Source organism: Ischnura elegans, chromosome 1 (genome assembly GCF_921293095.1).
Source record: "Ischnura elegans chromosome 1, ioIscEleg1.1, whole genome shotgun sequence".
NCBI classification, from domain to species: Eukaryota; Metazoa; Arthropoda; class Insecta; order Odonata; family Coenagrionidae; genus Ischnura; species Ischnura elegans.
This window is the reverse complement of record NC_060246.1, coordinates 33,137,160-33,151,930: the sequence shown is the minus strand read 5'-3', so window position 1 is coordinate 33,151,930 and position 14,771 is coordinate 33,137,160. Positions and strand designations below refer to the sequence as shown.

The 14,771-nt window shown below is 38.1% G+C and overlaps 2 protein-coding genes across 3 annotated transcripts in view; one reads left to right on the top strand and one right to left on the bottom strand.

Moving 5' to 3' along the window:
* The first annotated feature begins 2,270 nt into the window (after positions 1-2,270).
* LOC124158360 (UPF0764 protein C16orf89 homolog) overlaps positions 2,271-14,771 on the top strand; it is an 18,903-nt gene continuing 6,402 nt past the window's right edge. Inside the window, exons 1-6 of one of the 2 annotated variants that reach the window (XM_046533482.1) lie at positions 2,271-2,494; positions 3,134-3,289; positions 5,077-5,360; positions 10,685-10,823; positions 11,704-11,833; positions 12,846-13,408. In XM_046533482.1, coding sequence (XP_046389438.1) covers positions 2,305-2,494; positions 3,134-3,289; positions 5,077-5,360; positions 10,685-10,823; positions 11,704-11,833; positions 12,846-12,969 — 1,023 coding nt within the window. In that variant the 5' untranslated portion in view covers positions 2,271-2,304 and the 3' untranslated portion in view covers positions 12,970-13,408. Of the gene's footprint in view, positions 2,495-3,133; positions 3,290-5,076; positions 5,361-10,684; positions 10,824-11,703; positions 11,834-12,845; positions 13,409-14,771 lie in introns of those variants that run through there. The other variant, XM_046533480.1, reaches the window with a different exon arrangement.
* The window catches only part of LOC124158386, a 22,015-nt gene continuing 20,642 nt past the window's right edge, over positions 13,399-14,771 (bottom strand). Inside the window, exon 6 of the mRNA XM_046533483.1 lies at positions 13,399-14,692. Within this exon, the coding sequence (XP_046389439.1) occupies positions 14,592-14,692 (101 nt within the window). The 3' untranslated portion in view covers positions 13,399-14,591. The remainder of the gene's footprint in view (positions 14,693-14,771) is intronic.

Genomic DNA, 14,771 nt, shown 5'->3' with positions numbered 1-14,771 from the left:
CGTATCCCTTAAAGTAAAATTTATCATTGGATTATTCAAAGCGGCTATAGAGAAAAACATGATATTATTGTTTTCGGTGTTGTCTACTGCATGCGCTGATAGCCGTGAGGGTTACTATAGTTCTACTAATCGATTAAAAATGGAAGTAAAACAAAAATTTGAGGTCTATATCTCTTTACCAAAAATTTGTTTTCTCCTACTGAAGAAAATGAATCACAATTTTGTTGTTTCTTTGTCTTATTTTGTAAGACATGGTTTAAGGTTTGAGGTAAAAATTATGATGAAATATATGAAACTATTTGGAAAACGAATTGCGCCCGTAGTATTAACACGAATGGGACTTTTTTCACTACTAACCAAGATGTTTTCTGCCTGTAGTTACTAGACACATGTGACTATACCTACTCAAGATCCGAGAAATAACCTATTGCACTTCGCATAGCAGAAATATTCTAAGTTTGGACGTTCGCGCTCAGGAAAGATAGGTTAGGGATAATGTGCGTAACATCTATGAAAAGTTGCGATCAAGTGTGCGGATAACGGACGTCCGTATTTACCGAGATAGGTAAAATGTGCGAAGTACGGATGAGCCGATTCAGTAGTCCCTTAGATCATGTAAGCATAAGATACCTTGCTGGGAAAAATATTGCTACCAACAGCAAACATTTTCGTGAGAAGGGAAGAGGAGCCTGGACCAGTAGCGTCACACACCTTATGAGTCGCACTGCGCATGCGCTCTCCCAAACAACCAGCTCACAACCATCTCATGATTGGGATCCTATTTTATGGGTAACACCCGAGGTCATTTAGTTTCATCTTCTGGTGTAAGTACAAAGTGGTGTCATGACGCATCATTGGTGTGTGTTGATGTTGGAAGTAATAGCTTCAATGGTGCGGAGTTGTTTACGAACATGATCGCAGGGAGGTCGCTTACGCGTATGCTCCCCGTGAAATACAAGATTTAAGCCTGGACCCCACCCCTGCCTCTTCCCCTCCGCTTCTTCCTCTGCTTTTCGCTTTGGCGATTAGCGCGTCCTCTGTTCGCGCTTGATATTATTGCCCTCTAAAGCTCTCATCGCGCGTTCGCAACCAACCATCGCGTGATAAAGTGACAACCCTGTTCTCAGTGGAATAAGTAAAATAAAAATTATTATTTTGTGATTGTCCCCACCTTTACTTAAACATTCACCCACCCAGGTTTTGACGGGTGACCGTCATTTTCAACTAAGTCGGAACGCGTGTGGATAATTACTAGAGAAGTGTTTTATTTTACCGTCCTCATAGGAAAGTTATGCATCGTCAAAATCTCAGTTAAGTGTTATATACTATTCTAATACCGGCAGTTACATAAATTTTGTATTATACCATATAATCCATCCGCGAAAAGTTTTCTCCAAGGGCACGGTTATATCCCTTGAATCAAAGAATAAATCTGAATATTAGGCATCATTTTCAGAATATTAATTTCATTTCGGTCTCAATTACTTGGAATTGGAAGAATTCTGGTGCAGGTTTATGAAGACATTAACGGTCAGTGTATAGGCCAGTAGAATCCTACTCCAGAAATGGGAATCTAATGCATGAATCCATTTTGTTCCAATTTTTTCATATGTTGTTAGGACCAATCCCTACATTAAAAATCCAGTTTTGCAACTCCGAAAGACTTTTGCGACCTTTGTGATAACTAATCACCCCAAATAACGCAGAGTTTTTGGATAAAAAAGCAAATATTAAAAAAGTGCGAAATTTTTGTAGTTTTTGATCTCTCGTGGGGTCGCACGAGTCACGAATATGAATTTGTAATGTAAGCACTAGCCCTATTCACATAAAACAAATTAGAACTACTTGAATTTATGGATGAGCTAATGTTTTGTTCGACTGGCCTAGTGTAGGGAATAGAGCGGATAGAATTCATAGTATTGATACATCCCTGCGTGGGAATCGTATATTTCAATCAGTGCGTCGGACCGTACGCAAATGAAGTACGAAGCGCTGTTCTTTGCATTTGTTCGGAGTGTGATAATTGAGATTTATGGGGCGTAGCTAGTGGTCTGAGTGTCAATCCGTACACGAATCCTTGGCGACTTCATTTGCGCCAGCACTTACCCGCTGTCGTTAAGTCCCTTAGTTTACGCCGTAGCGTGGTCGTAGAAAAACGACCCCAATCCCATTTTCTGTGAAATCTCTCGATTTGATTTCTCGACGTCTTCCTTTCGAGATATATATTCCGCGCACGGACCCATAAAACTAGGAGAAGCGACACACTTGGTCTCATTCTTGCGTCGTCGCTCGGTCACCTCCAGCATGCGGCTTTGTGGCCGGGTTTTGGTCGTGGTGATTGTGTTTCACTCGTGTCTAGCCACAGGGGCTATCCGGTCCTCGCGCTTTCTTCTGGATGAGACTCTGGAATCCGTGGAAAGGCTTTTACTCTTTTTACACTCCAAGATTGACCAGATGAGTCTAGATTCTGCTTTCGGGGTTGCTATTGCCAGCGGTTCGTAATTTTCCTTCAAAGTGTTGCTTCTCTGTCTTTGGCAGTTAAACACATTTTTTACTATTTAGTATAAAAATCTGAAGGGGAAGCTCTGATATTTTCAGCCTGTTTTAGCTACCAATCTTATCCTGAACCGTCCGTGGATTTAAGTTTTATTTTCACTGGATTTGCCATCGGCCGAATTAATTTGTGTCATTCGATGTCCTGCCTCACTGGATTTTAAAAGGGCGTATAAAATCCGTCAGAAATCAAGCCTATAAAGTTACATATGTGCTAAAAATGTGTGTTGCATTGGCTAAAGTTAGATGCTTTTCTCTCTCGCGGTTTGGTGGTTGAAAATGAAAAGGTTGGATTACTTTACGCTTTTCTTGTTGGAAAATAATCGGGCCCTTTATAATTGCTTGAGTATCAATCGAAATCACTGACCCAAAGGCTTTCTATGATAATAATTGTCATCGAGTAGCAGAATATTCCCAATTTTCGTATCTTTTAAGTATTGGTTGTGCCTCATAGAAATACTTATACATATTATATACTACTGACGTACCTTCAAGTGCGTTGTGAATATTTGCTCTTAATCTAATTTTTTTACTATCATATTTCAAAGTGAACAATTGGAGTTTCTTGTTTGTGCTTTAGGTCAAATATCTTCTGCTCTAAGGTGCATCAAGGGCACAGATTCAGTCTATGCAGTGGGTCTTATAAGAAAACTGAATCATGTGAAAAATCTTTCCTCCATCCTTCTATCCAATTCCCGCAAAGAATTACGGCAAAAAATTGAAGTTGCTTTCAATGGTAAGTTTTTATTTTCTTACTTTTGTGTTTAAATATTTCATGGGAACAATAAATATTCCATGAATATGACGTAATAGCTATTAGTGCATGTTATATGAAAACTTTCGTGATAAACTGAGAATTATACGCTATGTACGCAAATATTTTCAACTTTTCATAATTTAGCTAAAACTTTATTTCCATAAAATTTAATTTCATAATTGAAATAATAGATTTTATGGATGACCGAGAAGCATGGCCTATTATTGTCATCATGAAAAGGTGGTTATTCGAGTGCCACTTGCCCCTTAACCTCAAACTATATGCATTAGGGCCGTTTCAATGAAACAGGGACTCCTGAGTGATTTTCTTCGGGAGTTTATTTTATTTGTCCATAATAGAGATACTTCGAGTTAAATGTAGGAGTTATATTTGGTGCATTGATGATTTAGTCAGCGAGGTTCGCGGATGATCAGCCTGTCGGGGAAAGGCTTGAGGTACCCTAGTGGACTAACAGTGTGAGGAAAACGACGTAAGTATCAGTCAATCGGAGACGAAAGCAATGTGCGTTTGTAAAGTTTTGAGACAAAGGAGTATGATATTCGATGTAAAAGTAAGTGGCTATTTACTTGAGAAGGTTAGATGCTATCTTCCTGTACATCGTACAGGAAGAGAGTGGACTCTGCTGTTAGGTTGCCAGCCGTAGCGGATACAGAGAAAACTCAAGGGGGGGGGGGGGCGCAAAAGATATCTTGAGTTACCTTTACTTTTATCGTAATAAAAAATAATCAAGTCACATGCAGAGCTTCAGAAATTTTTGATTAAAGTGATTATACATATATTCAAGACAATGCCATCTTATGATATAGAAAGTTACCGTTGTGGTTCTGCTATGTTGGGCAGTCGCGTGGCCCCGCGCCCCACCCTCCCCCCCGTGGTGGGGGGCGCAGGGGTCGCGTGCTCCCTGCGCCCCCCACCTGTATCCGCCACTGGTTACCAGGAAACAATACGGTTAGTAAAGGAGGCATTTAGAAAAGGAACGAATTGATCACAGTATCAGTATGCTAGAGAATCGAGGAAAAGTATGGCGGTAAAAGGTGCGGAAACTAAGACGCTAAAGAGCGAGGATGAGAATGGGCTGTAGGCGTTCGAGGTAAGGGAATGGAGAAGAATCGAAGGAATGAGATTGACGGAGAAGAAAAGAACGACGAAGCGAAGAGAGAAAACTGCTGAAGCACGCGAGAGGGAGGCAAAGTATGTGGTTAGATCACGTTTTAAGCAGAGAGCGTATGCTAAAAAACCGTGACCAAGACTTAAAGATGTTGGGTAAGCTGGTAATTGAACGGAAGAAAACAGGGTCAATGAATTGAATGATTCAATGTGAGAAGGTGGGCAAGCCGGTGGTATTAGTTAAATGGACCACACTTTGACCACTTTCCCCATTAGTTATATTAAGGATATCGCCCGAGTGAAATATCCTTTAATGGTAAATGAAGATGGACTTACCTCAATTCTTTCGTGATCTCTTTTTATCATATTCGTAGTGATCTCTCGTTGTGGTGTAGTGAGCGTTGATTTTGGCTTCGATTCGAGGCCGAGGAAAGGTACTGTCGTAGCGGCGATTTGGAATTTTGATCTAGTGAAATTCATTTTATCCCCAGGCAGCAATTTTAGTGCACAGAAATGTTGACCCAAGCATCGCCTTGGATGGGCGAGTGATATGTTTAATTTTTAAAATAATTTTAACATTGTTTGGATACCAGTATATTCTTGTACTTGGGTGCATGTTACTGTCAACACTTCTGCAGCTCTGGGCGGCTTGCTGGATCCAGCGTATTGGGAGACGCACTCTCCTCAGCTGACCTGCCGCGGATCCCATGGCGGGCCTGGGCTGCCCCAGCGCGTCGCCCTTGCGATGGAGCAGCGACCGGACGGCGCTGAGTCGGACGCGTGTCTCGCCCGCCTCCTGTCCCGCCCTTGCGACGGATCCGAGCCGCTCTGCTGGCGGCGCGTGGAGTTCGCGCCGGAAGCGTCGGCCGCTGAGGGTTACGCCCTCTCGCACAGGCTCATTTACGCCCTCGTTGCGAGCAAGGTTCGTGCATTGTCATTAGAATGGTCTCCATTGACCCTCAGTTTGTTCGGCAGTGATTTAACTTGTTGATTAGAGCTTGGAAGTGCCACTTTTCCGGGCACAGCGGTATACAAAAATAGTCATGACCTTTTTCCGCAGTGTTTCATGCTATCTTTTTAAAATTTTTAATTGGAAGTTCATTGAATTGATTTTTAATGAAATTGTAAGTTGTTGACCCTACGCAGGTCTTATTTTTTACAATTGAGCATTTTATTTTCGTTAGTGAATTTTCATTGTTATGGTTTTATCCCATTTATTTTTCGTTGTCTATATGGTTGAATCCATGAACGGCGGAAGAAAAGTTTTCAGGGGGGAAAAATGCTTTCCGTGCCCATTATAGGCCCCTGGATTGTTATTGCCGATTCCAGGATTCGCAGTTGATTTTCCCGGCTATAAAGCGTATGAGTGGAAGGTCTTTGCCATTCCTTATTGACGCCTGAAGTGGCGAGATTAATTATTTGACCCGAATTATCAACAGCCGAAGCTGGCAGTTCCCTCTAGGCCACAGGACTGTTGTGGGAACCTGAGTTTATCCTCTCTCTTCTTTCGTTAATTCTTCTTTGATCCCCTCCCCCAAACCGTCCTTTTTCATATAGTATACCCACTAGAGCTGCGTCGTTCATGAATGAATCGCTCAAAATGAACTATTCAAGGGCATGAACCGAATGAATTTAATCTAAGTTTTCCACTCGAATCGTTCAAAATGAACGATGGAAGATTTCCAAAGATGGAGTCTTCCAAATCAAAATCGTTCAATAAGAAATTTTAATTCGGCTTGACTGCATTGATGCTGTTGATGAGAGGCGGTGAATCATCATTAGATTCCAACGAATGGCCGTTAGGGCTGGCAATAAAAATTAACTCTTCACCATAAGTACTATTGATTTGGCTCGTAAGTATCTGAGGTATGTATTTTAGTGTGACGGAACTAAATATACTGCGATATCGTAGAACGTGATAAAAGCTTTTTCACGGAGTAATCAGCGCTATAGATATTCTTCTGGCTATATCAGTAAAATGAAAATTCTTGATGCGCGGGAAATTTTTAGATGAAATTAAAATGATTTCTTCACTCTCTCAATTAAATGTTTTTATTAAGTATGAAATTATTTGAGAAATAGTTGCATACAATGGAGCAGTAAAAAATGTCTCTAATCTGACGTATTAAACTTCGTTTGAAAGGTATTTATATTAAAAGCAATAGGGCGGTTTCCTATTATTTTTTTATTGCTTAAATCGAAAGATTATTATCTACTCCTGGAGTACGTATTTCACAGTTTTAGATTTTTAAATGACGATATCTATTTTTCGCGATTAATTGAAAAGTGAAAATTTTCTAGCGCGCGAAAATGCGACGGGTAAGTATGAATACCGGGAAAACTCCGTGTGACGTCGTTCTGGTTCCCGCTGCCGCAAGTGAGGTGACCTTGGGGAGAGGCTCTGAGCGCTGATACGACGCTGGATGCAAGCAGGTAGCAGAGTACCCTGCTAGCTGGTAGCGCTTGACTTAAATAAGGATTATTAATACCTTATCAAATGAAAACTTTCTGACCTTTGCCAGTTTTAATAGGTGATTATTAAGAGATGTTTCCCTGAGCTCTGTGCCTCATGCATGCATTGGTAACCTCAGACGATGTAAAACTCCTATCTACTCGTATAGAAACTAGGTCCCTGTGATGTCACGTGGAGTGGCATCGCATGGGCGCCACTCTGGCCTTTTTCAAATGAGGATAAAATTGACTCTTGCAATTCGTCTAAACTGGTATTTCTAAAACCAAATAATTTGTATATTATGAATACTAAGGTGGACAACGAATCGCAATCAATGCCTTTCGATTTCTTTGATGAAGGAAACTACCCTATTGCCTTTCACAATTAATTTATCGTGGACTACAAATTTTTTATTGCATAACATTCAGACAACTCGAAGAGGTTTTAAAATCTGAAAACAATTGATTAGAGATGCCTTTAAAATGAAAAATAATAGGCACCGTGAATTGCTATCCGTCATAATATTTGAAATGCAGTAGATTGGCAGATTCTCATGGATTCAAGCATGATTAATACAATACACATACATATAATGTATTCTCCATGCATTCAAGATTGACATAGATTCGATATTCAGCTGGAATCGATATTTACATGTATTATAGATTCCCACGGTTCATTCGGTTCATTATGATCGATTTAAAGAACCGATTCATTGCCGCGAATCAAATCCCATGAACCAATTCCACCAAATGAACCGTAATTCCCACCTCTACTACACAACACACCCTCAAATTTTTGAGTACGCACAGCTTGTGAGTGCTACCAAGCTTACTTTTTTTTGCAAAATCAATATTTGGGGATCCTCCTCGTAGAGTTAGTTTGTCACCTATTCCCGAACTTTTGTGGCATCATCTCTGTAATTCTATATCTATATTTTATCAATTATACCATGTGTGACATTAAGATTAAAAATTATGGAAGTGCTTGTCGTTTCGTTGTCATCCCGTTTTTTTGGAGGAGAGAAAAGACACTCCTCACTGTTCCTTTATGCTTAAGAGATTGCGTACATTAAGATTGATTCTTTTTTATTATAAACCTTGATTCTTGACTCCATCATTATTATCTTAAATAACCCCATTTAACGGGTGCTATTTATCGTTAAGTACCTGTAATGAGACTGGTTCTTTGTCCCTCTCTTACATTGGTAAAATATGCACGGAAATAACTAGCTCCCTGCTTCATTTGTTGACTTGAAAGCAGAGATAGTTGTTTAACGCGGTTCATTAATGAAAAGCTGTGATCAATATGCTTTTGACTAATTAAGGCGGAGGAATGGAAGAGCGACTTGAATGAGATGCATTGAAAACGTGTTCCCCACAATGCTTTTCTTTTCTGTGGTGTTGGACATTGGTAAGCATTCATAACGAGATTCGATTCAGCATTAAATAATTGCATTTTGAGTCGGCTTCTTTTATGCCAGAGCATTGTACTTTCTTTGGTATTTGTAATAGTAAGCTGGTGCCATGACAAGGAAGGCCAAAAAACTAGCTAGGCATTTTGTAGATTATGCTAGATAGTTCTTGGTTATTTCGCTTTGTGGGATTTATGGAGTCATCTCATGGCTCATTGTGGTATTTTTTTCTTTTAGAGAAGGAGCTTTTCCACATCATTTATTTGCCAGTTTAAATGGAATAAACATGCATTAGCTATAATCGGCTCTTCACATTTGTATACGTAAGCTACAAATAAATCATGCGGCAGGAGGTGTTGACACGTAATACGTTTTTCTCGAAAGTGTAGGCAATTAAATAATAAGGAGCATTGCATAACTTTTCACTAATTAGGTTAGCTGGAAGCCGAGGTGGTAGATTGCAACGCAGATTTGTTTGCAATTGGAAGTGCTTGTGTTGGTAGACTGGCCGCCCATAGTATAAAGCTAACTGGATATGCATTGCGACGTTGTAATGACAACGCAGACGTGGTTAGAAGTTTTCAAAAAATACTATCATTTTAACAATGAAAAACACTTAGTTACTTCCACAAAATTCGCAGTTTCTATTTTATTACCGGTTTCGGCTATTACACCATTTTCAAATACATCTTTGTATTTGAAAATGGTGTAATTGCCGAAACCGGTAATAAAATAGAAACTGTGAATTTTGTGGAAGTAACAAAGTGTTTTTCATTATCAATATGGATCCCTTCCACCACGTAAATGCTTCAAGTTTCGATTTAAAATATTATCAATTGTAAAACTTGTATTTTCCATTTCACAAGGATTTAATTTAGCCTGTCCATTGCATTCTGGTTTTGATTTATCATTTGTGGTTAACTTTAAATAGTACTCAAACAGGTTACACTATTCCAGTAGACGGATGTTGAATAGAGAAAAAAATCGTGTCTTTTGTTATTCATTACCCAGTGCTAGACTGAATCGTTCGACTGAATGTGATGATCTCACCAAAATCTCTGACTAGTTGGCGATGGGTGGGGAGTGAACAAGAGGAGGGTGGGTTTCAAGGTTTTTGTTTAAAATTTTCGTGAACTCGAATATTTGCGAGCCTTTGCGAAACATTATAAATATAAAAAAATTCAAACAGATAACGTTAGCCTAAAAAGATCGTCATAGTTTTTTTCCATACAAGTAATACTTCATTGTTTACAAATGATGTAAAATTACCAATTAAAAAAATCCCGTTTAAATAGTTTCATGTCAACTTTTGATACTGAATCAACTTAAAAATAGCCGAAAAATACTGCATTAATGGAAAATTATCGTTTACCGTGGTTGAATGAGTCCCTTGAGAATTTGAGGAATGTTCCGTTTTGAATACAGGTTAAGTCAAATGATTTTCCTACCAGGGAATTTTATCTTATTCTGTGACTCTGCGGGTGACTCATGTCATTATAGTCTTACCTATGGATAGGCCTAACTACTGCTGTATTTTTGGCTATTATCCGATTCATTTTCTGGTGAATTGTAGCTTGTATAAATGGTTTTTAATCCAAATCCATGAATAAACTCATTTATTATCATTATCAAACAACGTAGCGTTTTAAGATCATCTTCAGTCTTGGGTGTGTGACGCCACGTGCATTTAACTTTCGCCACATGGCGTTCACCTGGATGGTGGTTTCAATTGGTCGTCGATGAGGTTCAGCCCTGTCACCGTGCAAAATTTGGGGCTAATCAACTTCTTATCCCATATTACGTAGGTACCTGGACCGGAATAACCTGGCATTCAGGCTCAGGCCAGGAACTACTAGAGCGGAGTAGAGGGGCGCGTGCCCCGGGCTTCAGATTTCAGGGGTCGGCTTAATTTGAAAATTTTATTTTAAAATTTATTTCATTTTTCTTATTGAATTATTTAAAAATAATTATTAATTTATTGATTATTAATCAATTATATTAATAAAACTTCAATAGCAAACATACGGTTTGCCATTGAAACTGCCGCATCTCAAAAAAATAGCTTACGGATGTATTTTATTTTAATGGTTGGTGGAGGAGGAGGGAGAGAGCGAGGGGGGATCAGGAGAGGCGGCGGCAAATTGATCTTAAACCGCCTGAAAAAAAACTCCTAGTTCCGGCCCTTCTTGTTGTTAATGAATCATGACCCGTCGAAGTGATGGTCAGCGCCGACGGCTGTCCAGCTATCATCTTTGAGGCGGTAAAACTTCGTCGTTTCCGTTGAGTGTGCTCGGCCCCTTCCACCTATCTATTTTACAAGAGGGAAAAATTTAATTATAAACTGGTTATTTAAGCGATATGATCACTGTTCTATTCACAGGCACCACATTGCATGGGAAAAAGAAAGTCAGACTTCGGCGCGATTACACGTTCTATTTGCTGCAAAATGCTGCAAGAAGCTAAGGATATTGCGGACAATGACTTCCCTTGGCAGTACCAAGACCTCTTTATGGAACAAGGCAGGTGTATTGTCAAAAGTGGTCTGATGTTCAAAGAAAGCCTGCTATCATATTTCCTTTGAGATAAATTGTACGCTGGGATGAGAAAAAATATGGCGAGTGGTAAATTATAGCATCCCCTTGGATTGACAGAGTATTTAATGGTCATGTATCAGGGAAATTCAAGACAAGAAAAAGATGTATTGCAGTTCTTTTTTCTTGAGAGAATTGGGGGCTGTTTGAAATACTTTGAAATTACGTCTAAAGTATGAATAAGAAGTGAAGATTCTGTCGATTATTTCAAGGAAATTTGACTCTTTTAGACACCTACAGAACTTAATGAATGAATAGTTTTTCGCTCGATTTAGTTTTATTTTTTGCGGAAGAGGACGGTTGGTTCTTCGTGACAAGTATTACTGAACAGTTAACCATGGTACAAGGTTACCCCATTCTAAGGGTCTTTTGCCTATCATTATAAGGGATTTTTGCTTTGTACATAGGATACTACTTAGCTGTCAAATATCGGAAAAACATTAAATGCGATGAAAATACCAGAAAGGTGTGGAACTTTGTTTATAATTTTTTCTTTTGATGTGTTAAAGTTTGGCATTTATAAAGAGACTCTCTCTCCTATGGATTCTACGGTTTTGTTAATTTAAGTTCATTTGGTCCAATTAATCATAAAAAATATGAATTGGAAATGGCATAAAAATGTACAATATTTTTAGGGCATTTATATCTTTCGATGCATGGATACACCTCAATATATTTTATTCGGGTTTGGAGTAAATGGCTGGTGAGAAAATAGTTCTATCTCCAAAAATGAAGCAAATAATCGTTTGAAAGACGGGGTGAATTCCTTGGCATTTTTATCTTTACGAGATTTTACCTTCACCAACAGTGGCATTGTGTGGAGTGGTGAACTTTTCGGAGTTTGCAGAACCCGCTTGGCTTCGAAGCGTTTTATCATGGCAGCGCCCGTCTGGATGTTACGGAAACAGCAAGGAGATAGCCAGCGCGCAAGTCTCTAGGTAAGCACCGATATAGCCTTCATATGCCATGCAAAAGTTACGTGTGTATGTTTGTTTTCAATGGTTCGTTGACTTTCATCCTATCATAACTTCAAAAACCATTTTATCCTTATGTCATGGAATTAGAACATAATTATATTTCACAGCAGCTATGAGAAAAATTATTGCATGTATTGATGCTGATTAGTTGCGGAATTTTTATAATAAATCGCTTGAGTAACATTTTTCTGTATATAGTATACATATTTTTGGAAGATAACAATAATGGAATTATTTATTCCAATCCCAAAGAAATGACTCAAAGTATCAAGAAAAATGAGGTTTTTAAAATATGAATTATAAACATATGGTTTTGGAAAAAACATATTGCTCTTACAAAATTGTTTTTGCGTTTATATAATTCTGAGGCCTAGATAACACAACGTTAATGATGTGAATTATGATAATTTTCTCGCTTGAATACTTCTCCTTGGTATGGGTGCAGTCACATTGTTGTCGTCCTTTCTTACAGGCAATACGCTTTTATAAAACATCTTTTTTTCATTTCTACAAGCGAGGTATATGTCTATAAGATTTGTTAGCAAGGTATGCCATAAAAAATACTGACTGTATGGTGTAGAGCTTATCATGACTAAAGAAAATCGTAAAGCCTCTGCGAAATGATGTTAAAACTATTGAAACGATGATTTCTCATTTGGAATGTTTAACGCCTTTTGTCTTCAAATAACTAGAACTATTTAAATGTATATGATTTTAAGCCTATACCTGCAAGTAAAATGACGGATTTGTTTTTAATGACCCTTTGGACGATAAAATAGAGAACTTTCGAGCGTGCTTTATTCTGGCTTTTGTTTAATCTCCTGAGGATTTATGACATATTTTCATGAATACATGCTAGCGTAAGTAAGCTTGCGAATTATGTATGCTTTGCACGAAAAATATCGCTTTGGCTCGTGTCGCAATTTTTGTAGAAATTGGAAGTTAAAAGGTTTCTCTCTGTTAATTATTCCAGGTCAATTGCCAAGCGGTCGGAGTCTGTCATGGATTACGGCTGTTTATCTCACGCATCCGGAGTTGCATTGGCATCCTTAGCGACCAATATCAGATTTATTGTTAATCAGATCTTCTGTCAGTGAAGGGCAATGTATTTTTCTAGTTTTTAATAGATTTAGCAGCCGTGGAAGGAAATCAAAAGTATTATTCACAAAAATTGGAAAAGGGCTCGCATCAATTGGTAACCGATATTTCAATAGAATGCCACACCGCGTCCCTCTTATGCTACAAATAAAAATGTGATCGCGCATTTTTCTTTGTTTTCATCCCGTGGTAATTTTCTAATCATTCTGGTATTTTTTTGTTTGCCCCTTAAAAATTCTTCAGCCAAATTGAAATTGTGCCAAGGTTTTCGTACGCCTATCGAAACTTTTGAAAACATGAAGTTCTATGAATCATAGTTTGTCTTTTTCACTAAATAATGGTTTGGTGGTCTACATGCATCTCATTGCTCCGATTCTTTGTTACACTGCATATATTATGTAAGATATTATGGAGAAAGAAAACAAGAATTACAAGAGATTTATATATTTATTTCGATCAATTAAAACATGTCATGTAAACAAATCCATTCATTGGGAACCTTATAAAAATAGTGTCTTAAAAATATCAAAATTCGATTGGAAAGACAAATGTATTCTCACCACATCGCGGTTATAATAATAATAATATTTGGCTTTGTGAGTGCGCCTGCAGAAATAACATAGGTCCGTCACGCCGTTTTCAGACACCGATAATATTATTTACTAATCTCGGATACGAATGCAGCGTCGAATGGGGTGGTTTTCGAGAATAAAAGCTGTGAGTTTAGCGATTGGGAAATGCTTTGGGGTACACTATAACATTTCCATTACTCCTCTTGGGTTTTGCAGAAATGGTAGAAGCATGATGCAGCAAATATGGATTTTAAATAACGTCAGCTTTGTAGGGGAGGAAAGACTAATCGCTTTGGTGCTTAGGAGCAATTAGTGAATGCCCGTAAACATTAGGAGGAGAAGATGCTCCAGCAATGTTATATCATTTGAGTATTAATTACAGCTATATTTCCTGAGTGTGTAATGCATATAGATTTTATCCTAATGAGATTTTTCGCGTATCGAAAATTTTGTGGGCTTCATTTGGTTGTTCTAAACTTGAAGGTAAAATTAAAAGGCGAATCACAATCAACGTGAATTTATTTACTCACGTTGATTGCGCTCATTCATCGTTGAATAGGAAAAGCTTTCTTTTAAATTCATCGAACCTTTTATGCCCAGCGCGTGAAAGTGGCTCATTTATACCTATGTCTGAAATCTAAGATATTCATACGCAGGAGTTTTAAAGATTTATATCTAGGCTTCATTAATGAGGCATTTTTTGTGCCATTTACATTCCCAGTAATTCAATGTTTGCTTTCAATGTAATATATTATTATATTTGTATTTTTTTTCCTATAGCATTGCCTCCAAATGCACTGGATCATCAGTATAGTTAGTAAGCCTTAGGTATATTCTTTAACTCAGGATATGGAGATTATGACTATAGACAACCTGCGTAACTATTATTCGTGATAATCAAAGGAGATTCATTCGTCCTTACATCTCATGGCCATTAAGCTACTGCATAAGTTTCTAATTTTTTTACGGACATAAATGCGAATGTTTCAATATATATAAATAATGACGTGATGGTTATGGAAAATGGTAAAGAAATGACTTGATGAAATTTATCCTCGGTATGGAGGTTTTGCATATCCTCCAAGCGCTCCTCCATCTTTAACAAGTTGATAAAAGCTGAACACAACGAGCCACATGTACACGTAGAAAGCTGCAAGTAAAATAAAATTCTAATTAGTCTTCTCACAAATAAAGATTAAACGTAAATCTCCAAGATATAAATTTTTTAG